At 52.9% G+C, this 27,899-nt stretch overlaps 1 protein-coding gene across 1 annotated transcript; it reads left to right on the forward strand.

The window, feature by feature from the left end:
• Positions 1-27,362, forward strand: LOC309824601 (L-gulonolactone oxidase). Its single transcript, XM_082657579.1, has 12 exons — positions 1-170; positions 914-1,015; positions 3,673-3,798; positions 5,076-5,170; positions 9,030-9,120; positions 12,450-12,635; positions 18,508-18,615; positions 19,453-19,529; positions 23,168-23,317; positions 24,166-24,330; positions 25,835-25,925; positions 26,578-27,362. Exons 1-12 carry the CDS (start codon positions 168-170, stop codon positions 26,704-26,706), a joined length of 1,323 nt encoding a protein of 440 aa, XP_082513705.1. The 5' UTR covers positions 1-167; the 3' UTR covers positions 26,707-27,362.
• Positions 27,363-27,899: the final 537 nt, after the last annotated feature.

The following is a 27,899-nucleotide window of genomic DNA, read 5'->3' on the forward strand; positions in this document are numbered from 1 at the left end:
CCTCTGTGTGCTGCAGCTGCAGAGTCGGCCCTGAGCTCCCGCGGTCACCGTCACCGCGCTGCTGGTTCCAGCCCCCCGCTCCGCCTGGCCTCCGCACCCCGCTGCCCTGTGCTCTGCTCCACGAGGAGGCCGGAGTCCGCCAAGGCCACTGACCCACCGCTGGAGCCATGGTAGGTCCACGTGGCCAGCCGTTCAGCCCTGCCGGTCCGCATCCAGGCTGGGCCTGCGAACCCGGCTTGGGAGGGCAAAATGAGGGCAGGTGTGGGGCTACTGGGAGGCCACGGGGAAGCTCTTGAATAGACTCGCGGCTCTGGGGAGCCACTGGGGTGCTGGGGAAGAGATGGAAGAGGAAGGCCGGGATTGGACTCCTGTGTCTTTCCTTGGTTGCTCTGTGAGCTCGGGGAGGTTACTGTACCTCTCTGGGCCTCAGTTTCTGCTCCTGAAAATGAGAGTAATATTACCTATTTCGTGGCTTTATTGTAAGGCCTAAATAAGGTGACATGCGGAGAGATATGACATGTGGAGGACCCCGGAACAGTGCCCAGCACACAGCGGGGATCCCACAAACGGGAGCCTTTTCCCCAAGGCTCTCTGCTGTGGCCTCCAGGCCAGGAAAGGCTGCTGTGCTGTCTCCCAGGGCTGCACCCCTGATCTCATGTAGCCCCCTTCTCCGAAGGAGGGGCCGAGTTTTCTGCGTGATCTGCTGTGCTGACCATGGGGGTCAAGGGAGATCGTAGCAGGAAGCCCGCACGTGGCTGCACGGCTTTAGAGCTTCCACTGTGTGTTTGAGCTTCCCAGTGGCTCAGCGCCGTGGCCCCAGCCTCCCATCTCTACAATGTTGGGACAGGGGGATGGGGGTCAGGGCAGCCCTAGACCACTTACTGGTGGTGACCCGGGTTTTGTCCTATCACAGGTCCATGGGTACAAAGGAGTCAAATTCCAAAACTGGGCGAGGACCTATGGCTGTTACCCGGAGATGTACTACCAGCCCACGTCCGTGGAGGAGATCAGAGAGGTGAGTGTCCTTCTCAGCACAGTGCGCAGTGGTCCAGCCGCTGGACGTCCAGCTCCATCTGGGCCCTGCGGACCAGGCCAGCCCCAGAGAGGAGGTGGGCTTCCCAGCTAAGACCCTCATCCCCAACCCAGAGCTGCCGGTGGGGTGACAGCTCCACGGGGTCGGCTGCAGCTGAACGCTGCTGCTGCGTGACCACTTGTGCTGTCTGCCAATGACTGCCAGATTTTTATTTCCGGCTCAGGTCTCTTCTCTGAACTTCAGATTCGTTTCGACTTCTCTCATCAAAGACATCACAAACTTACATGCCCCAAATGATGTTTTTGATGTTTGCTTTCAACCTGTCCTAGTGTAGTCCTCCCTGACTCTATACCAACCGCGGGATTGCTCAGACTAGAAGCCAGGAAGTAGGGCACTGTCCCTTATCGGACCTCAGCAAGTCCTGCCTCAGAAGTTTCTAGAACCCACCTCCCTCTCTCCGGCACTGTTGTCACTAAGCCCAGGCCACCATCCCTTCCTCACATGCCGTGGCCTGTGATGGCCTCACCCCTGATCTCCCAGCTTCAGTTCTTACCTCCCTCAAATGCACTTTCCACAATCAGCACAAGTAATTTTCTTAAAATCTAAGTTGAATTGGGCAACTTCCTTGCTCTTCAGAGGCTTTCATTGTTTGTGGAATAAAACCCCAACTCCTGACCCCAAGGCCATGCATCCTCTGGGCCTGTCTCTCCGGCCTCCCTAAGGTCCCTCTCTCCCTGGCTCACTACCTCCGTACCTTAGTACTTGCTGTTCCCACTGCCTGGGATGCCTATCCCATCCCTTTTAATGAGACTGCCTCCTTTTCATCCTTTAGGTCTCAAAGTAAATCACCTCCTCAGAGGCTTCCCAAACCATCTTATCTGAGTATTTCCCCAGCTTCTGTATCTCAGCTCCTTGCTTATTTCTTTCATTGCATGTTCAAAACCTGCGCTGATTTCATTGACATGAACATTTGCATGCTTTTGTCTCTCTCCCTCATAAGGATTTAAGACCATGCTTGTCTTCTTTTCCATTTTATCCTCAGCACCCAGCCCTGTGACCTGTACACAGGAAGCACTTACTGAATATTTGTTGAATGAGTGAATGAATGAATGAATGAATGAATGGACATGACCCGACTTCTGCCCTTAAAAGACTTGCCCCTAAGACAGGCTGCATGTGACTAACCCCAGAGGATACAGATGTTTCACTAGCACCAGCAGAGAACAGAGAAGGGAGAAATTCATGCTGTGTGTGTGTGCATGGGTGTGAGTCTGTGCACAGGTGTGTGTGAGGGCACTTGGAGGAGAGTGGTGGGAACGGCACTGTCACCACTAAGTGATCAGCGCCACTGCTTCATATCTGTGGTCTCATCCATCCCCACAAGCCCCTGTGAGGTAGTGATTATTACCCCCATTTTCCAGATGAGCAAACTGAGGCTCAGAGAGGCTTTGTAATTTTCCCATATTAGTAGGTGTCAGAGCCAGGATCCAAACCAGGATTCAAAACCCCCAACCTCTCATGTGTGAGAATGAAGGAAGGTGGTCACTGAGCTGGGCCCTGGAGGATGTATAGGAGCTCCACAGGGAGCTGGGCAAGGGCAGTGTGAGGTGAAGGAAGGTGAGGAGGACACCTGGAGAGTCGTCAGACATGGCTGCCGGAGGGTGCATGGGGGAAGGGGAGGGCAGAAGAGGAAGGCTGAGAGGCAAAGTGGCTTTGAACAGATCTGAGGGCCTTGAATGCCGAGGCAATATGCTTCATTCTGAGCTGAGGGGAGAGGGTGGAGGGGTGCTGATGTCCTGCGTGTGAAGGCTGTTTCTAGCCGTGCTAGCCTGCACGACTGTGAATTACAAATAGGAGGAGGCTACTGCAGGCCTGTGTTTACCCTGGAGAGCTGTTAGGGTTGGGGGGGGGCGGGGGGGAAATAAAAATAGTTGTGTGGTCAAGGGAGTGCGAGGGAGATGGTGTTAAACAGATGTCTTCATTGTATTGACATTCAGTAGAACCTGCAGCCTTAAACGTGCTTCGCACGTGGGGGTGGGTGTGGAAGACAAGTGCTTCGGAGCAGTTCCCAATCTTCCTTGACCCTGGAACCCCTCGAGGTATAAATCCTGAGACTGGTGTTCCACGCCCAGACACAAGGGTGAAAGAGTATGGATTCCTTTGAGTGACACCATGCATTCATTTCTTTATTCATTCAAGATCACTAGAGACGGCCTATTCCCGTCAGGCCCGGGGTAGACACTGGGGGGCTACGGTGTCAAATTAAGCCACCGCCCCTGCCCCCGGGAGCCTTCATCCACCCTGGGAGGCAGCTGAGGCCCATGTGGGCCAACACGAGGAGACGGGCCTTCTTCTGAAGGTGCCGGGTGCCTTTGAAAGGTTTTGGCGAGGAGAAGAATGTGATCAGGTTTGCCAGCTGCCTCGGGGAGCACACCCAGGAGCCCCACTTTGGGGTGCTTCCTTGGTTCTCCCTCCCACTCGCTCGCCGGCCCGTCTCTCTGGCTCTTTCCCGGAGTGGCCTGCACAGCGGCCTCCAGCCAGGCAGGGCCTTGGGGGGCTGGGGGCCCAGAGCCTGGGTGGCCCCGTGGCCTCACAGGGAAAGACCTGGGCCGGGGCTGATGCAGGCGTTGCCTCAGCAGGTGCTGGCCCTGGCCAGGCAGCAGAACAAGCGGGTGAAGGTGGTGGGCGGTGGCCACTCACCTTCAGACATCGCCTGCACCGACGGCTTCATGATCCACATGGGCAAGATGAACCGCGTCCTCAAGGTACCAGGAGCCCTGGGCTCCCCACCGCTGCTGGGCCCCATGCCGGGCAGCCGTGGTCTCCGTCTCAGAGTCCAGGCGGAGACTCCTTAGCCTTTTCCCTTGGGCCTTATCCCCTCCCCACCTCTGAGTCCCAAGGTGACCCCCCAATTCCTGGTCCCCAGTGATCGCCCCTCCCCGGGGTCCTGCCTGGGCTTGCTCAGGCCTCTCGTCTGGTCTGTGCGCCCCCTTGTGGCCGCGGAGAGGATGTCCTTCCTCCCCTCCGGCCAGAGCCTCCTCTCCACTTCTCTAGAACAAGAATGGCAAGTCAGGCCCCCAGAGGTGGACTCACAATGACAAATCCAGAAGGCTTTGCACTTAACTTGTTTTACGTATGGGGAAACTGAAGATCAGAGAGGGAGAGTGATTTGCCTAAGGTCACACAGCCGATCAGCAGCTGAGCGGGCCGCAAACTCAGGGGTCTGACATCAGCCCTGTGCTGGGATACTGTCCATGCAATTCAGCCATGAATTCAGGCCCCACCACCACCACCTCAGGTGCCTGCCTGGGAGTGAGAGTACTGGCAGGCGTGCCGCCCGTTAGGAGGGCTCCTGTTCTCACCTGATCTGACGGGGCCAGCTCCCCTGAGCTGTAATTTTTGCCAGGCACCCTCCCCTCCAGCCATGCTAGCAGAGGTTCTGGGTTTCTCTCTACTATTTATTTCCTGATTTGCTCAGGCTGACGGTCACCACCCCGTAGAAAATGTTCCAGTCAAGACATCAGTCATGGCAGAAATTAACTCTGATCGCTCATTAGTGAGGACTGTGCTCCGGTAATTGATTTTGCCAGGCTCTGCGCCCGGGGTCAATGGAACGTGTGTTTTGGAGTCGCACAGATGGGATTCTCATCTCCGTTCCGCCACCGATGTTTGTGTGACCTTGGGCAAGTGACTCCAAGTCCCTGAACTTGAGTCTCCTCGCTGTGAAATGGAGGGAGACTTCTCCTCCCCCAGCCCCCGGGGCAGCCATGGTTGGGGGCGGTGGGTCTCAGGACACAGCACAGTTCTCCCAGTCCCGCAGTGACTTGGGCAAATCCCTTCTCTTCCCTGCTTCTTATTTCTTTCCCCTGTGAAAAGAAGGGTTACGCAGAGTAGTCCCAAAGCCCCAGCACTCTAGGGCTCTGCCTGCACCCCTTTGGCTGCCTGCAGCGGGAGACACGCTTGTACTCACAGCCCTGCGGGACTGCAGGACAAGGACTGAGCGACGGCCTAGCTCATCCCAATCTCTGCTGGTCTCTTGCAGGTGGACATGGAGAAGAAGCAGGTGACCGTGGAGGCCGGCATCCTCCTGGCTGACCTGCACCCACAGCTAGACAAGCATGGCCTGGCCTTGTCCAAGTAAGAGCCACCTCCCTGATTCCCAGGTGGGCCAGTGATGGCCCCTGATCCCTGCCCTGGCCTTGGCTGGACACTCAAGCATCTGTCAGGAGCCAGAGAGAAGCACTTCTTAGGATGCACCTGTTTCTCTGGACCCCTGTTCCTCCCCCACAGAGTACCCATCTCCCCATCCCCTGTGTTCAGGGGCTATTGTGTGAGAGTAGAAAGAAACAGGCTAGCATTTAAAAAAGTCTAGTACAGGGATGGGAAAACCATGCATTAAGCCTTTCTTAAAACTTGAAATAAAACTATATGAACCCAAAGCGAAAGATATACAAAGTAAGCACTCAGAGAAGCAGAAGAGCATATGCTGATTGAGACACAGGGCTTCCTGGTTTACCTATATGTGGCTTCACTTGTTTTTCCTTCCAAACATGGTATCAGTGAATGCTCAAGTTTAATATCAGGAGGTTTCCACTGAAATAGGAAATGAATTTGGCTGAATGCAGCCAAAGGAGTGAATGTCTAACTGTGGGGCTTCAACCACTAGAAACAAGTGACAGAATTATTTTGGATATTGGGGTAGCAATCTCTTCACAGCTGGAAATTGCCACCATAGAAGCCTGTGGTTGGTCTTCAAGTGCGGGTGGTCCATTCACCTAGCTTTCTCATTGCAGGCCCTGAGGCATCACTATACTTTTTCACTCTGAAAACCATTCTGTTTCTGCCTCTCCAAGGGTCATGGCAACTCAAATATTTATGGAGTGTCTACCATGTGCAGGCTTTGTTCAGGCCCAGAAGAGGCCAGGATGAATAAAACCCAGACCCACTCACAAGGAGCTCCCTGCAAGGAAGGGAGACAAACCCACGAAGTGACAAGCGTGACACAAAGCAAGAGGCTCAATGCCAGAGAAGTGTTCAGGGCACCGTGGTGTTCTTGGGGGCCCATGTTCAGCCTTGACAGGCAGGGGAATGTGTGAATGGATGGGAATCAGGGCAGGCTTCCTGCAGGAGGGGCCCTTTGGTTGAGCCCTAAAGGATGACCTGATGTGAACCAGAAAAACGAGAGGAGAGAAGGGATTCAGGCAGAGAGAGCAGCGTGAGTGAAAGCCCAGGAGAGGGAAGGTGTGGGAGTGGGCAGGGGTCTGTACGCAGCTAGCGGACACATCTCCGGGACCAGCAGGAGATACGTTCTGTTAATCACAGGCTTTAGCTTCTGGGCCCTGGAGCATCTCTGTGCCCTGTTCATGATATATCTCTGTCCTCCCTGGGGACCCAGTCCTCCTCAAGTACCTGCCTGCACAGGGCTCATCTGCCTCTCAAAGGGAGTTTGGATGTCCTGTCCTGTGTATCCCAGGGGCCACCTAGGTCTGCAGCTCCAAGGATGCTGTGGGGACCTCAGGAGTGGCTGGGGGCTTGGGGGGAAGCACAGAGCTGTGTCAGGCCACATGCCGGTGGCTTGATGCCCTCTCTCATCATATCATCACCTGGGAGGAAGGCCCCATTTAAGGATGCAGAAAGCAGGGTCTTGAGGCAAAGGTGCTTCTCAAAGTCATGCAGCTGGAAAGCTCTGGAGCTTCCACTGTGTGGTGAGCCAGAGGGAGCAGGACACAGGCGCTGTTCCTAAGAGGGAGGACAGCAGCTTGGTGAAGACCCCAGCTCCAGAAGCAGGCCTGGGTGCAATCCTGCTTCTACCTCGTACCAGCTGTCACTCAAGTTCCTTGACCCTTCTGGGCCTCAGAGTTCTCATCTAGAAAATGGGGCTGTGAAATAGGGGCGCTCAGAGCCCTGCGTGAGTCAAAGGTGCCCCGCATAGTAATTACTAAGTAAATGTCAGTTCCCCCTTCATTTTCCTGGCTCTGTCTCGCTCCACAGACTCTGGAAGTGACCTTTCCCCTTGTTCTCTCCACCCCTCGGAGGACTAAAGTCTAATCCTTCCTTCCTAGTTCTTCCTCCCTGAGGGCCTCACGTTTGTCCAGCTTATTTCTTTTACTTATTTATTTATTTTTATTGAAGCATAGTTGATTTACAGTGATGTGTTTGTTTCAGGTATACAGGAAAGTGATTCAGTTTCATATATGTGTGTGCGTGTATTCTTTTTCAGATTCTTTTCCATTATAGGTTATTCCACGATATTGAATATAGTTCCCTGTGCTGTACAGTAGGTCCTTGTTGGTTATCTATATTATATATAGTAGTGTGTATCTGTTAATCCCAAACTCCTAATTTATCCCTCTCTTTCCCCTTTGGTAACCGTAAGTTTGTTTTCTATGTCTGTGGGTCCACTTGTGGTCTGTAAATAAGTTCATTTGTGTTGTATTTTAGATTCCACATATAAGTGATAGCATATGGTATTAGTCTTTCTCTATCTGACTTACTTCACTTAGTATGATAATCTTGAGGTCCATCCCTGTTGCTGCAAATAGCATTATTTCATTCTTTTTTATGGCTGAGTAATATTCCATTGTATATACGTACCACATCCTTATCCATTTATCTGTCAATGGACACTTAGATCAGCTCTTTCTTTTAACGTGGTCCCAAGCCCATTTCCGTGTTGCTCGTTAGTCTCTGTGAGCTTCATGGACAAGGGTAGACTTACTGCAGGTTGGTGAACCATCCCCTCCCCTGTCATGGGCACGTGGTCGTCCTCAGTTCTTCACTATCGTTCATGACGCTGTGATGAACGTCTTCGCGCATCTGCCTGTCCACACGCTGGGGCATTCCCTGCGACAGGATTTCTGTGGTCTTCTTTTAACATTCTGGTATTTTCACAAGGGGTGATATCACCAAGTCACCCAACTAATGTGGACAAAAAGGTAAGAGTGACACAAGGGTGAGGGCAGAGGAAGGAAGAGGCGTCGGTTCCTTTCCTCCTCTTCCTGTTTCACCAGGGCCGCCCCAGGTCCCATTGCAGGAGGGTATGAGGCTAGATTTTCTCATCCTTGTCAATCTGCCTCTTTGGAAGCCAGGGCCCTCCTGCCTCTGGGGCCCTGGGTCTGCGCTGAGGGCCAGGTTGGGTCCGATCCCTGCCCTGCCGGCCGGGCCCATTTCTCAAGTGTGAACCAAGGCAACTGGGCTATCGTGAAGTGTGCAAAGCTCCAATCTCCTTGGCTCCCAGTGGGCCTTCTGTAAACACTGGTTCCGTTCTCCTTTCAGACGGGGCTGGGATGTCTCAGAGAAAGCTCCTGAGAAGTAAGATTTCTGAAAAACTCCTGACCCACTGTCTTTCCTGGACCCTGAGATCGGAGCACATCTTGCTAATTCCTGTCCTCAGAGCCCACGCCGGTGGAGGCATCTTATTCCCCTTTGGGAATCTGGTCCTCGTGCACACAGCACCCTCTTATTATTTGTTCCAGGGCCTGGAACACCAGGCTGAGGGGTGCGGGCTTGACCTGGAGGCCCCGGGGGACCCTGGAGGTTTCTGAGCAGGGGGTGACATGGTCTCCTTCTCCTGCATCCTCCTACCATCCTGGGATGGCTGTGTGTGCAGTTCTGACATGGGGACTCTACAGGCCTCAACAGGCTGGGTCTGGAGAAGTCTTAGTAGGAGCGTTTGGCCTGTGGTTGGTGGAGAAGATATTGCTGGCAGATGGAGGTCGGAGGAAAGGGATGTTCTCGGCTGCAGAAAGCCCAAGGCAGGCAGGCAGGCCTCCCCTCGGAGCTGAGCCATATCCCCACTAGCTCATCTGACGGGCCACGCGGCTCACAGACAAGGGCTGGCTTGAGTCAGACGATCTAAGATGTGGTAAGTTGGGGATGAGATTCCCAGGCAGGAGATGGATCAACTATTCTGCTCTGAGGGGCCTCACACCGAAACCCTAGGGGACATTGTCACAGGAAGCCTAACTGGTCCCTTCGTCCCTCCCCCTCCCTCCAGCCTGGGAGCCGTGTCAGACGTGACTGCAGCTGGCGTCATCGGGTCCGGAACACACAACACGGGGATCAAGCACGGCATCCTAGCCACCCAGGTGAGTCTATCTGCTTCGCCACTGACTGCCAGGGAGAGGGGAGGTTGGGACGGAGCCCCTTTCACCCTTTGCACCGTGGCTGCTGGACAAGCAGGTACTCCAGGGCAGTGTCGGCACAGCTCCACGAGGGCCTCAAACCCACCCGGTCTCACCTCTGACGGAGACTCGGCAGGGGTCCTTCAGAAACATCGTCTCCCCTAACCCTCATCCGTTCCCAGCAGACACAAGTGACGAAGGCGCCCTCGTGCATGTTGACGCAGCCCTGCCTCTCAGGAGCCTCCTGGCCACCCTGGGGAAAAGGGCAAGCAGAGCAAAGGGGTCCATCCCCATTGAAAGGTCTTAGGCAGGAGTCAGGCAAAGCGAGGGGACTTTCCAGATTAGCAAGTCGGGGAGGAGCCAGGAAGAAGCCCAGCACAGGCGGGCCTGGGATCCGCACCTGACCTTCACCAAAAAGCATTTCTTAAACTTCACGAGAGCCCAATTTGGGGCACAAGTTTGGGGCTCAGACCTGCGCCCCAGACCTAAGCCTGATGTGTGCTGTGTGTGGCACGTAGGCAGATTTTTAACTCCTCTGGACATCCCTGTTTTCAGCTGTCACCTGGGGAGAATACTCCTCAACCCAGGGAGGGTGTTCAATGAGACAGCATGTGTCAATGCCTGGGGGCTGGATGAGAGTTCACGACGCCTGCGTCAGGAGCCACCCCTTTGGGGGGCAAACTCCTTTAACTTTCAGTTTTAGGAGGAGCTTCTAACAGGCCAGGCTATGGCTCCGTGAAGCAGGCTGCTGGGGGGTACCCGTGGAGGCTGGCCGCTCACCCTCGGGGAAGAGAGAGAGACCCTCATGCTGGCCGTAACTCACCGCGTGCCTCCCTGCCGAAGTCCACCTACACTCTGGGCCATGTGGCCTCTGGCCATCGGAACATCACTGCTAAGTGCTGGGGTTTGGCTTTTGCCTCTCAGCTCTTTGACTACTGTCTGTGTGACCAGGGAGGGGACAGGTCTCTTCCCCTCTGGCTGCCTCAGTTTGCTCCCCTGGAGAATGGGGATGATCGCAACAGCAGTGCGTGCAGGTGCTTAGCTGAGTGTACACAGTTCGTGCTCAGAACATGTTTGTGATGGGTTTGTATGTAGGACAAGACCCTTTCCAGAGCCCACACTCTACGCTGTCAAAGAAATTTCAGCATCCTGGCGGCACTGACCGCACTGATGGCTTACGTGTTCCCCAGTTAGCCAGCCAGGAGCACGGCTCCTCTGTTCTAAGGAAGACGGACACCCCGGCAGGTGCTGTCTGACTGTGGCTTCTGGGAGCTGGTCCCACGTGCTCCAGTCCAGAGCTGCATGGGGTGGAAAGAAAATGGCCAACAGCACTTTCCAAGGCTTCACTTTGTTTTCTCACACACCACGAGGGGGAGCCACTTCAGAGTTACTGTTCCTTAAATCCGCACTTTGCTTTCTCATCAACCTTATGCACTCACACTGGTGGCCCTTGTCCTTTTCCTCCCCCCTCTTTCAAGCACAAAAGCCTCAGAGAATCACCAGGCAAGGGAGAGGCATCCTGAGGGGATGCCGTGAGCCAGGGAAGGGGAAAGGCCCAGGGCATTCGACCACGAAGCAAAGCAAGGTAGGTTTTGTGGGACCTGATTCCCAGGCACTCAGAGCCCTCCATAGACTTGTCGTTACCCCCTCAGAGCAGGGTTCACCGTCCAGGAGAGCCCAGTGGTAACTGGGGCTGAAGGATAATAAACCACTCCTCCCAAGATTTGGCCACAGTCCTAGTCTGCTCTCCAGGGCTGAGGTCAAGCTGGTTGCCTCAGTTTCTACAAAATGATCAGCAGAGTATGGACAAGAATTCTGAGTGGCCAGAAATCAAAATGCACATGAGATTTACTGGCCACTTCCCTGAGGAGGCTCAGCTGAGCAGCATGGGCCCCTGCACGCAGGAGACGGGAGGGGACTGGCATATTTAATATCCACTGTATCCCAGGCAGTTAGCTGGGTGCGTCACATACTCTCTCTGAGTTGGTTATTCTCCTCATTTCACAGATGAGGGAACAGAGAGGTTAAGTCACATGCCCAAGGTCACACAGCTGGTGAACCACTGTCCACCTTTATTGTCACTGGACCCGGCTGCAGTGTTTCACTGGCAGCTCTCATGCTCTGTCCTGGATCTCAGACAAAGTCTGATTTTTTTTTTTTTTTTTGCGGTACACGGGCCTCTCACTGTTGTGGCCTCTCCCGTTGTGGAGCACAGGCTCCGGACGCTCAGACTCAGTGGCCATGGCTCACGGGCCCAGCCGCTCCGCGGCATGCGGGATCCTCCCGGACCTGGGCACGAACCCGTGTCCCCTGCATCGGCAGGCGGACTCTCAACCACTGCGCCACCAGGGAAGCCCCAAAGTCTGATTTTTATAAAAATCATTCTGACGCCCTCACTCCCACAGAGGGCCACCGTGCCCCATTTCTGCCAATGTCTCCTCTTTCGTCTTGGTTGCTGTTAATTAGAATTAGTTCAGCTGTATCTGTTCTCTCACCCTGAGCACCCAGCCACCAACTGCACACGTCGAAAGCAATTTGCATCCAAATGAGCAGGTAGCAGGGTGTGGAAAAGCACTTCCACGGGCAGTGAAAGCGGATTCCTCTGGAAATGGGGGCCAAGGGCAAGGACACTGACGATAACCGCCTGTCTTCAACTGCGCAGCCCACTCTTTGCAGAGACCAGAGGTTTCCAGTTGTGTGTGGCCAAGTAGGGGAATCTAGTTCCTGAGGCAAGTGAGAGGTCCCTGAATGAGAAGATGGACTCGAGTCGGTGCCCAGGGGGGCAACAGGCAGAGAGAGCCTGCAGGGGACCCTGGTCCCCGGGCTGCGTGTTGGGACAGCAGGGCCGGCTCTCCCCCGGATGCACACACATCCTCCCTTTGCCTTCACAAGCCCCCTGTACCCAGGGCCTCAGGGCTCTTTGGAGCCTGTGTCATCTTAGACTTCTTCCGGGCCGAGGACAAGCTCGCTGCATCCCGAGTGTGAAGTCCACGGAATGACCAAGGCAGTGGTGGGAGGACAAGCCACTGGGGTCCCGTGGAACCACATCGGCTGAGGGCCGATGCCACCCAGACACAGCCTCCTTCTCCCCATTTCCCCTTCCTCCCTCCCCCAAGACTGAGGCTCCCTCAGGCTGTGACTGGAGACCCAGCTGGGAAAGTTCCCTGTGACCAGATGACGGTGAGCTTCTGGGACTAGGAGACACCTGGCCTCACTTCCAAGGACAAACGGGGAAGTGAGGGCATCACGCAAAGTCTAGGGGTTCTGAAATGTGCCTCTTCTCCCACTGCCAGGTGGTGGCGCTGACCCTCCTGACGGCGGACGGGACCATTCTCTTGTGCTCTGAGTCCAGCAACGCAGAGGTGTTCCAGGCGGCACGGGTGCACCTGGGCAGCCTTGGAGTCGTCCTCACCATCACCCTGCAGTGCGTGCCCCAGTTCTACTTGCAGGAGACTTCCTTTCCCTCAACCTTGACAGAGGTACTGTCTCTCCTTCATCACCACTCAGCCTCAGAAAATAAATGGAGGGCATTAGTAAGTCATGCACCACTGAGAGCCCCCGCGGCTCTGTAGGCCCCCTGCATGGGGCAGTGGGCTGACCTCACCAGACCTTCGTTGGCCCTAGGTTACTGTAGCAGTATTCCTTTGTGAGCAGGTCAGGGGAGCTCAGAGGAACTGGATGATGGGGGGCAGAAAGGATAGCTTCTGATTGATAGCAGTGTTTTTTTGAATGAATGAAAACCCATGTTGGTTAGCTGGATGGATGGATGGATGCATGAATGAATGGATGGATGAATGGATACATGGATGGATGATGGATCAACACTCAACGAGTATATTGTAAGGGCTCTGGGGAAGCAGGCAGGGCCCCAAGCCTGACTGTGCAGCTCACTCTGTGTGACCTTGACCAAGTCCTTCAAACTTCTGGAGCCCCGGTTTCTTTGTCTTTTAAAAGTGGGGTCAGATTAGGTGAACCCCGAGGTCCTTTTCAGTGCGGACGTTCTGTAAACCAGTGTGACACTTCGATACAAAACTGTGCCCGCACCTCGTCACCCAGCCCTGGAGACAGAGGGTCCTCTCTTACGTTATTCTTTCTTTCCCCTGGAGCATCTGGTGACGTTCTCGGCCCTTATCCCCAAGGAGGGGCGTGAACCCTGATGGGAAGGCCCCGTCCTTCCCCTGGGACCCCAGCCCATCCTGCAAGGCCTCCCGGGGCTAGACCCTGCTCTTCCCCCTCTTCCACGAGTCAGCAGATCCCCCGTGGATTCTCTCCCTACCCACTAGCGGCTCCTGCTGCTATGCCGCCCCGCGCCCTACACCCAGCTTAGGTCTCTGTCGGGCCCGGCATCAGCATATGCAGGACGCTCACGGACAGCCTTCCCTGCCCCCAGTCGCCGGCCACAGATAAGGACTGCACAGAGGGTGGGTGGCATTTACAGCCCTGGCATTTACTGCCGGCAGTATGTACAGTCAATCGGCCCACATTCAGTTCACTTTTGCCCTCTCTCCACTCAGAGCAGCCTTTAAGGGGCCCCTTCAAGGGGCTGGGAATGCTTGGGAAGAAGTGTAAGATGGAGGTGGGATCCAAGACCCAGGCTGCTTCCCTATAGGAGGAAACAGCCCATAGATGAAGGAAGGAGGACCGATCGGAGAACCGTCACTAGACCAGTTGTTCCTCACTCTTGAGTTGCATGGAGGTTTTCCTTCTAATCCAAAAGGAAAAATAACGGGGCCTCACTTCCAGGAGCACTCAGGTTCCTGAGAACCGATAGGATGACAGTAAACCTTCCTGGGTTCATACGTTGACATCGGCTCCCAGTTTCCTGCCATTCAGGTGTCTAGGAAGCTGTCCCACCTCCCCTGGGGCTGCAGACCATGCTGCCCCGAGCGTTTGCCTCTAAGTAGCAGCTGCTCCGAGATGCACACAGCCCCCCAGCCTCATGTCCCCTCTAGACGAGGGTGGGCTCCCTGATGGCCAAGCCCTCCAGGTGGGCTGGCCGTGAGCCACAGGAGGGCACTGGAGGAGAGGACCGGAAGCCAGTACAAAGGACTGTGACGATGGCTTCCTGCATGTAAAGGCGGGTTTGAAGATTCAGCTTCTCGGCCACTTTTCCTTCCCTTGTGTGTCTTTCCTTTCCTATTTCCTTCCTCCCATCCAGCACGTGTATCTATCCTGGGGCTTCCAGCCTGAGCTCTGGAAGAGTCCCAGGAAAGCCACCACGAGGGTGCAGTGTAGAGCCTGTGACACCTCTCTGAGTCAGACCGCCCTCTCCACTGACCCGCCGTGACTTTGCACAGTTCCGCCCTCCCCCAGCCCCAGCTTGGATTCCTCACCGATACAGTAGGGATAGGAGCACCACTGTCCCCACGGGGTTGCTGTCAGGACTCAAGGACACACAGCCCTTGAGTCCACTGCCCTTTATAGCCTCCGAGAGAGGGACCCTCAGTCCGTCCTCTCTCTGGCTTTATTCGAAGAGAACACTACCTACTGATACCTGCTCTGTGGGTAGATTCTAGACTCTGAATCCAACACTGCACTTTCCAGGCCACACGTGCTGGTTGCCCTAATTTGCTCAGGAGTCTCTTAACATTTGTTTTCCCTCCTCCTTCCTGCTTGGTGGTCAGTTTCTGGAGAGCAGGGATGTTATCTGAGGTCTTTTTACCTCCCCAGGGTCCACAAAATACAGACCTCAATACCAGGTAACTCAAGGTCAGTGGGTCAAGAATTTATTGAAAATCCATCCCTTTCTGGGATTTTCCGCATCTCCTCCCACCCATGCTGTGTGTGGTCCATCTCAGGTGCAATTCCGTGCTTCCCGTGACTGATGTCCTTAACTACATCTCAACACGGTTTCTGAAGGTTGCTCAAAGCCATATGAGGGGAAGGGGGAGTTCGGAATCAGTGCTTCTGGGCAGTGAGGCCAAGAAAAGGGCAGCCTTCATGGCTTTTTGTGACAGTCTCAGCATTTCTGACGCTTTGCAGTCTGATTGGTATGAAATCACAGCCCGTGGGAAGACACGAGGACTTTGGAAATAGCTGTCAGCCTTTTGCCCTTTATGCCATGCAAACCATAATGAGATGTGAGGGGTACTGCTGGCTGCCTGCATCACTCGCTCCCGCTACACTCTGGGAAGCAGGTTTGGTCCCAGGGACACACCAGCCTTGTCAGCAGCATCCCAGTGCCTGCCACTATCTTGGGTGGTCGTTCGCTGATGACTGGGTAACCCCCAGCCATGGGACATGGAGCTCTCAGCTTCTGCTCTTGAGCCTGGTAACCAGGTCCCAAGAACCAACTCAGTAGTGGCACTAATTTTGGTGGGAATGAATCCTCTAGAACCCTTCATGCCAATAACATGCCAAGGCAGACTTCCTCTGGGGCCCAAACCCCTTTGGTGGTGCTCCCAGGCACCACAGGTCAGACCGAGGAAATCCATGATCCTAGGGATCCTCCTCCTCCAGATAGGATTGTTTGTAGGCCCTGAAGGGAGAGAGTTAAGCTCACAATGGGATGGGCCTTGGATGGACTCCAGCCTTCAGCCACTACTCCATGCTAAGTTAGGGAGCACAGAGGGTACAGAGCTGGAGCGTGCGTGGTGCATGCCTCCAGGAACTTAGAGTTTAGTGTCAGGGAAAAAGATATGCCTTGTCCCTCTAATTCAGGGAGGAAAAGAAACGACAGAGGTCAGGAGAGAGGCACAAAATGTGATGTGACAGTGGCTCTCATCACTCCATTCGGGGTGGAAATCTGGGCACGCATCTCTCAGTCACCAGAGCTGAGAAAGGGGCACCATTACATTTACTGCTAAGATTCTGGGCAATATAGGATGGCCTTGGATGCTGGGACATGAGGAAATGGGGGATTTTCTGCTCTCTCGTATCCTAGCCCCATCCTCCATCCAAGCCCCAGACTGTGTTCCCTGCTCTCCCAGGAGAAAATCAGCTCTGCCCGGAGGTGATGGGTCAGGGGTCCACCACTCAGTCAGGAGGGAAGTGATAGTAACAGGGTTCTGGAGTTTCTTCCTGAACTTTCCCCAGGTCTATAGCCCAGCAGAAAAGGCCCTCCTCTTCAAATAAGGAATCATAGGGCCCTCCCGCATTTATTGTGTCCAAGGAGCTACGCTAGCAGCTCTAGGGCAAGGGGTTGGGAAACTACGGCCCGCAGAGAAGAGCTGGCTTACTGCCTGCTTCTGTAAATAAAGTTTTATTGGCACACGGCCACGCTCCTTGTTAATGTATCCTCTGTGGCTGCTTTCACGCTACCATGGTAGAGTTGTGTAGCTGGAACAGAGACGATAAAGCCTAAAATATTTACTATCTGGACCTTTACAGAAAGCAAATTTGCTGATCTCTGCCCTCGGGGAGAAACTAAATATGAATGAAATCGTCACTGACCTATAGGAGACGCTTGATGAATTTCAGAGACAGATGTATGCTTCGATACCTGTAATATACTTCTGGGATGGATGTGATATAAATAGAATGGAAGGAGAGAGCTTTGGGGCGGGGGGGGGGGCGGATTTACATGGAGCTTTAAAATTACAATACATCTCAGTTCAGATCCCACACTTTCCAGGTGCTCCACTGTCACTCGTGGCCAGTGGTGAAGGTACCGCACAGTGTCTGTAGAAGGAGGCTTCTTAGTCCTGAACTATTTGGGCTCGATTCCGTAGGAAATGGAGCGCTGCTGGGGATCTTTGAGCTGTGTTTTGGGTTGCTTCCCTGTGACATTGTCTGGAGAGATGAAAAATGGAGCAAATTATGAGGCTAGTGCGAGAGGGCCGGTGAGAGCGAAGGCAGCTAAGTCAGCCACCGTCCTTGGCAGCAGGAGCGGATTATAGGGAAGACTGGAGAGACACGTGCGGAGATGCAATAGGGTGACCTGGGCCTGGCATGGGCCGGGGGAGGTTTAGCATGGCAGCCGGGTCACTGGAAGGCACCCCATTCCTGTATCCCCCAGGCCCCATCAAGCATCGGTTAACAAGTTAGGGGGCCTTCCTGAAGTGACGACAAGGATCCAGAATTCTAAAGTTCCCGCACTGCTGCCAGATGCTCCAAACTGAAGTTTTAGGTGGGCTCATCTCAGCGCTTCATCTTGGCTTCACAGATGTGGAAATCACAAGTTGTGTGTAACGGCTTATAAACTGCTTTCACATCCATCAACTCCCTTGGTCCTCACAACAGTCAAGGAAGGGAGGGAGGGAGGGAGGGAGGAAGGGAGGAAGGGAGGAAGGGAGGAAGGAAGGAAGGAAGGGAGGGAGGGAGGGAGGGAGGAAGGGAGGGAGGGAGGGAGGGAGGGAGGGAGGGAGGAAGGAAGGAAGGAAGGAAGGGAGGGAGGGAGGGAGGGAGGGAGGAAGGAAGGAAGGAAAACTATTAAGGTCTTGTTTCTACAGATGAAGACATGCTGCCCAGAGGCCTCAGAGGGTTTCCTGAGGCTCACAGCTGAGAACTCGGGGGGTGGGGAATAGGGCCGGGGCCCTAAATGTGTGGCAGCATTGCTCACATTCAGAAACAAGACTCTCCACTGGGCACAGGCCACGTGGCAGGCACTCGACTCGGAAGCTTCAGCATAGGTTATTTCATTTCATCGGCACAAGTGCCCACATGTTATTGGTGGGAAAACCAAGGCTCAGGGGGTGTGGTTCCTGCAAGGTCGTGCAGCTGCAGAGCCAGGACTTGAATCCAGAACTTATTCCAGGACCACTGCTCCTCCCCTCCCCCCCGGCTGCCTGTCAAACCCCAAATCCGTCTCTGCTTTGGCTCAGAACTTGTCCTGTATCAGCTTGATGGATGTCAAGGAGACATGATTTGCTCTGCGATGTTATTTCCACATGTGCAAATGATGAGCCGTATTCGAGCAAGGCTCTCCCGTCCATTTCACTGAGGGCCCTCGACATGTCCGGCCTTGTGGGGATAAGTGATGATGACAATGACAATGTAATAGCAGCAGCAGCAGCCTGTACCTATACAGGGCTCACCAAGCTTGTGACACCGTTTTAAGCACTTTCTAAGCATGAATGCATTTAAATCTTCATAACAATCCTGACATAGGTACTGTTATTAATCCCACTTTACAGATAAGGAAACTGAGGCACTTGCCCAAACTTACGTAGATAGTAATTACTCAAGCCAGAACAAATGAGAGGTCATTTTTGTCCTCTAAGTTACTAAAGGAAGTCCACCTGTAAGTGGATATTGTTAACGTCCAGCATCTTATAAGACACATTCTGTGCTATTTGGCAATGTTAGGACAAGTTCAGGTATTTTCTTTTGATGGTGGGCTCTGGTTCCCAGCATCCCCACCGTCATCCTGTGACCAGTACAATCTCTGCTCCTCCCTCCTGCCTCGGACAGGTTCTTGACAACCTGGACAGCCACCTGAAAAAATCCGAATACTTCCGCTTCCTCTGGTTCCCGCACAGCGAGAACGTCAGCGTCATCTACCAGGACCACACCAACAAGGTAGCCGGGGCATCTTCCGCTCCTCACACACAGCCCACCATTCCCACACGTCCCCACCCCCCACCCCCGCCAGCTCCCAGGGCGCCTGACGCCTGTTATCGTGCTGATGAGCCGTGAGAGGTGAGAGGAAAAGCAAGGGTGAGCATCACTGAGCCTGAGGAGAGAAGCACAAAAGGCCAGAGGGTGGAAGGAAGAAGGAAGGTGGGCCCAGTAAGGGTCCATGTGTCTGCGGGGAGGGATGCGTAGGGGTGAGGTCAAGAGACACTCTAGATGTGGGGCAGGGGAACAGGGGACAGAGGTGTGGGCAGGACAGGATAGGCTGAGTCCTAGGAAGCTGGGCTAGACCTCAGAAGCCAGCTAATACATCCCACCTTCCCTCCAGCACCCCCATCTTTCCCACCCCCAACCGTACAGGTGAAGAAACCCTTGGTTTTGTCTCCCCACCGTGACCTTCTCAGCAGAAGAAAACAAAACCATCACTTAGGATGATGTTGATTGAACAAGTCAGGCAAAAGCCAGGACACCTACTGTGTGTAAGGGGCTGGCATAGGGTTCATAAAGGATGATTGCTGGACACCCGGCCCGTGGGCTCTGAAGAGGAGGGACAGATGCACAGTTTTGTCTTGTGCAAAATACATGAATACCTGAACATATAAAAAAGCATGAAACCGAGGGGATAGGGCCTGGGAATCAGCGGTAGGAAGTGAGGCTTTCAATCATCCTGGCAGGTGGGTCACCCTTCCCCCAGGACACACACACAGCCTCTCCTGGGACACATCTCCCTCTAAGGAGACACTCAGCTCTGGCCCCAAACTGACCACAAATTCTGCTTCCCAGCCTCCCTCCTCTTCGGCCAACTGGTTTTGGGACTATGCTGTTGGATTCTATTTACTGGAGTTCCTGCTCTGGATCAGGTAGGAATGCAAGTGTCTCTTTTCCCAGCACCTGCCATATACTGTTGCAGATGTGGTCCATCAGAAGAACAACATCCTACCTAGTTGTGCAAACTGGGTCTGTCTCCTGGGTCCAGAGCAGGGGTTTTCAAGCCTGGGGAGCTTTCTAAAAAATACCAGTGCCCAAGCCTCACTCCCTGGCTCACAGGTGTCGTGAAGCTTCGTATTGTCCTCTTTCTTACCTCCTTCCCAGCCTGAAGTCTGTGCTCAGGCTCAGGCCCCATGTCTGCCACCAAACACGTAACTATGAGTGATGGGGAAGGTTTTATGGGGCCTTGAGTGGTGACTCTGTATCCAGCCAAGACATGGAATGGCATCAGATAAAGATTTTTGAAATGTTTCATACATGGAAATAATATAGGCAACACAAATTTAAAATATAAAGACTAATATAGTAAGCACCCACATCTTGTTGTTGCTACCGTATTAAGAAGTGAGACAACACTAGTAAAATTGGAGTCCTCTTGGTGGCACTCCCAGATCACAGTATCTCCCCCAAAAGGTAAACCACCCCCCCAACTTTATGCTTATCATTCTCTTGCTTTTATTGATACTGTAGTTTTCTGAATCCTGAAAGAAAAAATTGGTAATTCAGCTTTGATAGTGGTATTTCTCCATGTTGATATGAATAGCCGTAATTATTCATTTTTCACCGTACGCATTTACCGCAATGTATGTATCCATGCTCTTGTTGCTGGATATTTGGGTTGTCTCCAGGAATTTTTTTGTCCATTACAAACAACGTTCCTGTGAGCATTCTGGAAATTTGCTTCTGATGTCTTGAGTATATAATCATGAGTGGAATTCCTGGGTCACCAAGTATAAGCATCTTTAGTTTTATAAGATCAAGTTGTTCTCCTAAGTAGTAATACCAAGTTAACTGCCAAGCACTGTAAGATTCTCTGTCCTCCATAAGCTGGACAAAATTGGACCTGTCAGGCTTTTAAATTTTTGTGTGCTATGGTACCTCATTATGGTTTTTAATTCTTATTTCCCTGATTATTAATAAGGCTGCCCAGCTTTTCAGTTTATTGATCTTTCAGATTTCTCTTCTGTGAGGTGCCCATTTACGCACTTTGTTCTTTTAAAAAATTGGGTTGTTTTTTTCTTAGTGTTTTGTACAGCCTTATTTACATGTATCTTGAGCACCAGTCCTTTGCTGGTTATGTGTGTTGCGTCACCTTCTCCCTGTTGGTGTCTTATCTTTCACTTTCATGGTGTTTTATGATGTGTAGATGTATTTAATTCTATCAAATGTAGCCATCTAGTCTTTTATGTTGAGGACTTTGGTGTCTTTTTAAAGACGGCGAGTCCAACCTAGAGGCCGTTGCTCCATCAGATAACGGATCGGGGGTGAGAGTGGAAAATGCCCAGCCAGCTTCTCTCCCCTTCCATCACAGCAGCCTGGCAGCTTTATGTGCTTGTGTCTGTGGAGTCCGGGCCCAGGGAGCATCTAAATGAATTGGGCTGTAAATCACAGTTGGCACATCCTAGCCAGGGCGGATGCTCCGGGGGAGCTCCATGACCTCTGAGCACAGCCCATGTGGCCCCCGTTTTCATGTCTTCTGGAAACTGCATCCACTCAGCCTCATCCCTGCAGCTCTGGGCCTCTCGCTGAACTATGTGCCCAAGGATGCGGGAATGAAAACTAACATAATGGATTGGGTACCTGGTGACTTAATGGCTGCTTTGCGATCAGACTCACTGTAGCCCCATGAGGGCAGGGATGCTGTCTGTCCTGTCACTGTCAATCCTCAGAGCCCCAAAGAACGCCTGGCACCTAGGGGAGGCTCATAGTATTTGTGTAGGAAATGCTAACGAAAAGCTTGGTCTCTGTCCTTGAGGTGTTCAGTAGCGGTCAACTGTAGGGGTGATGGTGTTGGCCCTGGCTGACCAGGACAGAGAGACAGGCTTTCTCGGGAACAGATCCCTGGAGGGTCAGCCAGGACCAGGGCCAAGCTCAGCTCCTGTGCTGAGAGCATGCTGGTGCCCTGGGGCCGGTGGGAGCTGCCCCATGGCCATGCTGGCCTGGGACACTAGAGAGCATCTGCCTTGAGAGAGACAGCATTCTCCTCCCCTTCCAACCCCTGCAGCGTGTACCCTTCACCCTCCCAACCCCTGCAGGAGAAGCAGAAGCAAAGAGAAGGCTGATTTTGCTTTCTTGGCTTCCCAACACGTCTACAGTGAAAATTGATTTCTTTTATAAAGACAAAAAAAATGAACTTTAATCTGTGTGTGTGTGTGAGTAAGTATACATTTGGAAGAATGTGACTTGGTGAATGAGTTTCCCAGAGCAGAAAGCCAGGTGACAGCTCCTTCGTGGCCCAAGAAGCGCAGAGCCTTCCCTTTGCAATTCCTTGGGCAGCTCATTTCCAAACACAAGAATCCATAAGCCCAGCCCCCATGCTAGGCCACTGGCCCCCACTGGCCGCTTACAGCAATCAAGTCCTCCCAGGATGGCCAGGTGTGGAAGGAGGGTGAATTACTACAGCCCTTATGGAAATTAAACTGGCAGCAACCTGCTGAAATCAAAACTCTGCCTGCCCTTTGCCCCAACAATCTGGTAAGGATATAAGTACAAAGACCTTTGTGATGGTGTGGCATGTGGTGGTACTACACCGAAAATGACAGGTTTTGGCGAGGACGTGGAGAAATTGGACCCTTTTGCGCTGTTGGTGGGAATGTAAAATGGTGCAACCGCTGGGGAAGACAGTATGGAGGTTTCTCAAAAACTTAAAAATAGAATTTCCATATGACCCAGCAATTCCACTTCTGAGGATATATCAGAAAGAACTGAAAGCACGATTTCAAAGCGATAGTTGCACACTTGTGCTCACAGCAGCATTATTGCAACAGCCAAAGGGTGGAAGCAACACAGGTATCCGATGGATGACTGAATAAACAAGATGGGGTATGTCCATACACCGGAATACGATCCAGCCTTAAAAAGGAGGGAAATCCTGACACATGCTACAATGTGGATGAATCTTGAAAACATTATGCTAAGTGAAATAAGCCAGACACATAAAAGGACAAATATTGTGTGATTCCACTTTTATGAGGCACCCAGAGTAGTCGAATTCATCGAGACAGGAAGTAGAATGGGGGTTGCCAGGGGCTGGAGGGAGGGCGCAATGGGGAGCTGTTGTTTAGTGGGGACAGAGCTTCAGTTTTGCAAGATTCTGGAGATGCACCACACAGCGATGTGAATATACTTAACACTACTGAACTGTACACTTAAACAATGGTTAAGGTGGTAAATTTTATGTTACGTGTTTTTTTTTTTTTTAATCACAGTTTGGGTTTTTCACCAAACCCAAACCCTGAAAATAACCTAGTCATTAAAGGGGAAGAGAGGGATAAAATGTGAGATAAAATCCATAACTGGATCACGGGGCAGCCATGGAGAGAGTGATGGAGGGGCGATATTCACATTCCCTGGAGGGATTTCCAGGCTGTAGGTAAGCGTACGTGGCAGAGTATGTGGAGAATGGAGTCCTGGTTTGTAAAGGACTCAGCCCGGCGCCCAGCAAACAGCCGGCACTCACTCACTGCTGGATAATACGATGATCACAGGCCCCTCTGCCCTGCCCCCCCAGCACCTTCCTCCCAGGCCTCGTGGGCTGGATCAACCGCTTTTTCTTCTGGCTCCTGTTCAATGGGAAGAAGGAAAACTGCAACCGCAGCCACAAGATCTTCACCTACGAGTGCCGCTTCAAGCAACACGTGCAGGACTGGGCCATCCCCAGGTAGGGGCTGTGTGGGCCAGCCTGCGGGTGGGTCAGCAACAAACAGATTCCCTTGGGATCTGCCCTAGCACGTACTGCCAACCAGGCTCCCCGTTCTACCTGTTATTAGCGGGGGGCAAACTGGAGGCTCTGAATCCCCATCCAGTGCCCTTGCACCATTGTGACTCTCAGGGAGACCAGCCAGGGGATCCCCTCCGCTTTCCCCATCAGCTCCTCTCCAGCCATGCGGCCAGGTAACAGCAGGCTGGCCAGCATCTGGTTTTTCTGAAAGACTGTCGCCTGCGTTGTCCCTCGGTCGGCAGAGTCCATGGAGCAGGCTGGGGGCCGGTACTCTGCATCTCAGTCCCGAGGGACACTCCCCCCTCAGGACTGAGGCTAGGTCTGTAGCCCAGATCACCGCAGCTTTCTCTCTGAATTGCCCCTCTTTGTCGCTCTCCAAGAAAAGGTGGGGGGGGGGGTTGGTGCCCAGGGCTTAAGGGATGCCTCTGTTACCATGTTCAGGGGCTGAGACCACCACACTCTTGGGGTAGGACTATTAGAAAAAGTAGAAGTCTCGGAATCAGAGTGACCTGACTCTGTCTGAAGAAGAGGAGGCCGGGGCATGGGACAGCTGTGGTCAGAGACCCAAGGGGAGCCCCCGATTGGGCGGGGGCCCTGGGATCTGAGCTGGGAGCAGTTGGTAGGTCTCCTCTTCTGTGAGGAGGACTTTGAGAGCAGCCATGAGGAAGGGGCCTCCTGGGGACCGGGATCCCCGAGGCCCCCAAGGCTGGGAAGCCATGCAGAGCCTCATGGGAGCTCAGGAGGCCCCTTCTTGAGGTCTGGGTTCCATCCCCCTGGGCCGAGTGCAGAGAGAAGACCAAGGAGGCCCTGCTGGAGCTGAAGGCCATGCTGGAGGCGCACCCCAAGGTGGTGGCCCACTACCCTGTGGAGGTGCGCTTCACCCGGGGGGACGACATCCTGCTGAGCCCCTGCTTCCAGCGCGACAGTTGCTACATGAACATCATCATGTACAGGTGAGCAGCTCGCGTAGGGGGCAGGGTGGCGCTGGGCTCCCTACCCCCACCCTGCCACCCTGCTTCGAAGGGACCCCTCTCCTTCCCCAGCTTTCAAGGCCAGTTCAAACGCCATCTTCTCCCAGGAGACTTCCCTGATCCTGGCCGCAGAAAATCGTTTTTCTCTCCTTCGAGTTCCTACGACCACCCTTTCTAGCCTATGTTACGTTAATGCAGTCATTAATATTAATGAATATGTAATATTAATGTTAATGTTAATATGCGTAGCTACTACTTGTGAAGCTGATATTACTGAATGACAAGTCTATGCTATCTCATGTGCCTGCCCTAGTCAGTGATTCCGAGAGCCTGGAACTGTGTCGAGAAGGATTCTGAGGCCAGGTTTCAGTTCAACCAAAAAGAGAATCAGGCCTGGATGCATTTGCCCATCTTAACCGGCTCCACCAGGCCCTGTGCCGATACCTTAAGCTCACGACTGCGTTTTTTCCTGATTAGTTGCACAGTAATCTCTTGTATGAGGCTTATGGACGTGGACGGTTTAAGAAGCTCCTCTTTTCTAAAACTTCCTGCCTAAGACATGTCTTCCTTCCTTCCCATCCTCCATTGATAATAGCCCTTCTCTGACTTTGCAAAAGACAAATATACTCTCTCCCAGCCTGAATCTTACTATGCTGTATTTCTCCAGCATGTAAAAAACCCCAAACTCAAGGGATCCCAAGGGCCAATTCAAGAAGGCGCTGTCCTGGCGGGAGTCCCTGAAGCCAGAAGAGAGTTTCTGAAACACGTACTGAATGAGAGGCGGCTTATTTCATGTAGGGACAGACTTGCAGCCGGCCTCATCCACATCTGTCTGTCTATCTTATCCCTACCTGTGCATGTCAATTCAGAAGTGAGAAAGTTGCCATGGGGCTGCATCATAACATTTGAATTTTTTAAAGCTCTGACTTCAATTTTTTCTGTCAGTAAATCTGACTTTGCAGGACTGACCAACTAGGTTATATGGCCATGCTTTCCATACATCAATGAGGGGATTCTGATATAATGTTTATTTTTAAGGTTTGTGTGTGTGTCTGTGTGTGTGTATATATATATATATATATATATATATATATATATATATATCCTTAAAGTAATCTTTACATTAAATTTTTTTAATTTACATTTTAAAATATTTAGATTTAAAATTGAAATCTTCAAGCTACATGATATATAAATATACATACATATATGTGTGTGTGTGTGTGTGTGTGTGTGTATATATATATATATATACATACACACACACAAATCTTTAAAATTATTTAAACTCATGACAACTTTCAGTGGCCAGTTAAAAAATATGCAAGAGGATGTAAACCTTTTCCAAATCCTTCTGAGCAGAAGCCCTCGAGGTGCTGGGTCACTGCTGTCCATGTCCTGAGGGCACCGGCAAGGTGCCTGATAACAGTGGGAGGGACCCTGCAAAGCAGAGACAGGGCCTCACCTCCTTCTGCCCCCTCCCCAGGCCCTACGGCAAGGACGTGCCGCGGCTGGACTACTGGCTGGCCTACGAGACCATCATGAAGAAGGTGGGGGGCAGGCCCCACTGGGCCAAGGTAGGATGTTTCATGAGGGTTGTCAGCTGGGCAGCTGTTGTGAGCTGAGGCTTCCACCAGAGGGCGCCTCTCCTCCCAGTTGCCCTGCCTGCCCAAGGCTTAGATGTGGGGAAACTTGGGCTGAGCAAGTGACAGGAAGGAGGGCCCCCCCACGACCCTAACCAGACCCATCTTCCCTCTGCATTCATGTTCCAACAGCCCAGTGACTAATTCTCTGAGTTTTCAGAAAACTTCCTCACCTTTCATTTTATTTAATTCTCATTGTAACCCTACGAGCAGGATAAGGCGGTGGGTCTATTTAACAGACAGGAAACTAGGGGTCTCTCAGAGGTGACGGGACTTACTTACTAAGTAGCAGTTGAATTGGGGCCAGAGCCCTCTCCACTCACACACTGCCAGGTGGCAAAGGGAATGGGAAGTTTAATGCTGCATTTTAACACCTTCCTTCTTTACTTTGCAAGAACTTCCTCCCTCCTCTTTGGGTCTCTACATTATAGGTGCATGGGAATGAATGCGTGCATGTATGTGCTTGTGTGTGCCTGGGGGTAGCAGCGTCACACATGCAGGCATCCAGACGCGGGGGCCTGTTTGCAGCCCCGCTGCAATGCTGGTTCCAGGGAACGAGGCCTGTTGTATCTGGTTGCTTCCTCAGGCCCACAACTGCACCCGGAAGGACTTCGAGAAAATGTATCCTGCCTTTCCGAAGTTCTGTGCCATCCGAGAAAAGCTGGACCCCTCGGGGATGTTCCTGAATGCGCATCTGGAGAAGGTGTTCTACTGAAGCCCGAACAGAAAACACGTCGAGCCCACCCCACCCCATTCCCCAGGCCCACGTCCCATGAGGTTGAAGGCTCAGCGTCCCTCCGGCCTGATGGGGAACAGACCTCTTCCCCCGGGCGCTCTGCCACGGTGCCCACAGCTGCTCTAACCCAGAGTAAGGAGTCTGGATCCGGGCAGCTCCCACTTCCCTCATCCTCACAGGAACCCCATGTAAGGAAGAGCACCAAATCCCCATTTACCTCTTCCGCCGCATCCTTTCAGCCCAAGCCTGCAATCACCACATCCTGTTTCCCAGAAGACAGAGAAGCCCCCAAATGTTCTGTGTCTAGGAGGTCGGGATTCAGCCTTTCACAGGTTCCATCCGCTGGTTGGGTGTCCGGAGCTTCAGGGATCTCTCGCCCACCCTTGCAGGGAGGGGTCCCCCTGGCATGTGTTTGGGCACAGAGGTCGTGTGTTCTGTGCTCTGCTTTCTTTCACTCTCGAGGGTCTTTCAGATGCTCAGGTGCGTGCCCCCTGCCCTGGGACTGCCCTCTTCCAGAGGGTCCACCTGTTCATCTGACCTCCCATAGCCCGACCTACAGTGTGTCTATTCCAGGGGATGTTTGGGGAGTGGGACTCTCCTTGCCTTCTTTTTAATAAAGGCCAAGAGTTCATTCACTCTCTGCTCCCTCCTCTTCATCTCCAAGGTAATCCTTTGGGAGCAGGGGCTCCCTGATTCCCCAACTGCCTTCCAGAGGTAACGGGTCTCGGACTTGCCTGGAAAATGCTCTTCATATCCCTCCTGCAAACTTAGTTTCAAGCTGTCTCTGACCTACCACACTTTGTGGCTATTCTTTCACCAGGCTCTTGTTGAACATCTACAAGGTGCCAAGTGCTTTGGGGGAATTAAAAGGACCTTAAGGGGCTTCCCTGGTGGCGCAGTGGTTAAGAATCCGCCTGCCAATGCAGGGGACACAGGTTCAAGCCCTGGTTCAGGAAGATCCCGGTTCAGGAAGATCCCACATGCCTCGGAGCAACTGAGCCCATAAGCCACAAGTACTGAGCCCAAGTGCCACAGTTACTGAACCCCGCATGCCTAGAGCCCATGCTCACAACAAGAGAAGCCACCGCAGTGAGAAACCCACGCACCACAACAAAGAGTAGCCCCGGCTCACTGCAACTAAAAGCCCGTGCGTGGCAACAAGGACCCAATGC

The sequence above is a fragment of the Grampus griseus genome (genome assembly GCF_964374135.1).
Source record: "Grampus griseus genome assembly, chromosome: 6".
Classification (NCBI taxonomy): domain Eukaryota; kingdom Metazoa; phylum Chordata; class Mammalia; order Artiodactyla; family Delphinidae; genus Grampus; species Grampus griseus.

Coding starts and splice junctions, on each gene's coding strand:
- LOC309824601 (XM_082657579.1), top strand. Junction 5,171..9,029: donor CATGGCCTGGCCTTGTCCAA/GTAAGAGCCACC, acceptor CCCTCCCTCCAG/CCTGGGAGCCGTGTCAGACG. Junction 23,318..24,165: donor CAGGACTGGGCCATCCCCAG/GTAGGGGCTGTG, acceptor GGCCGAGTGCAG/AGAGAAGACCAAGGAGGCCC.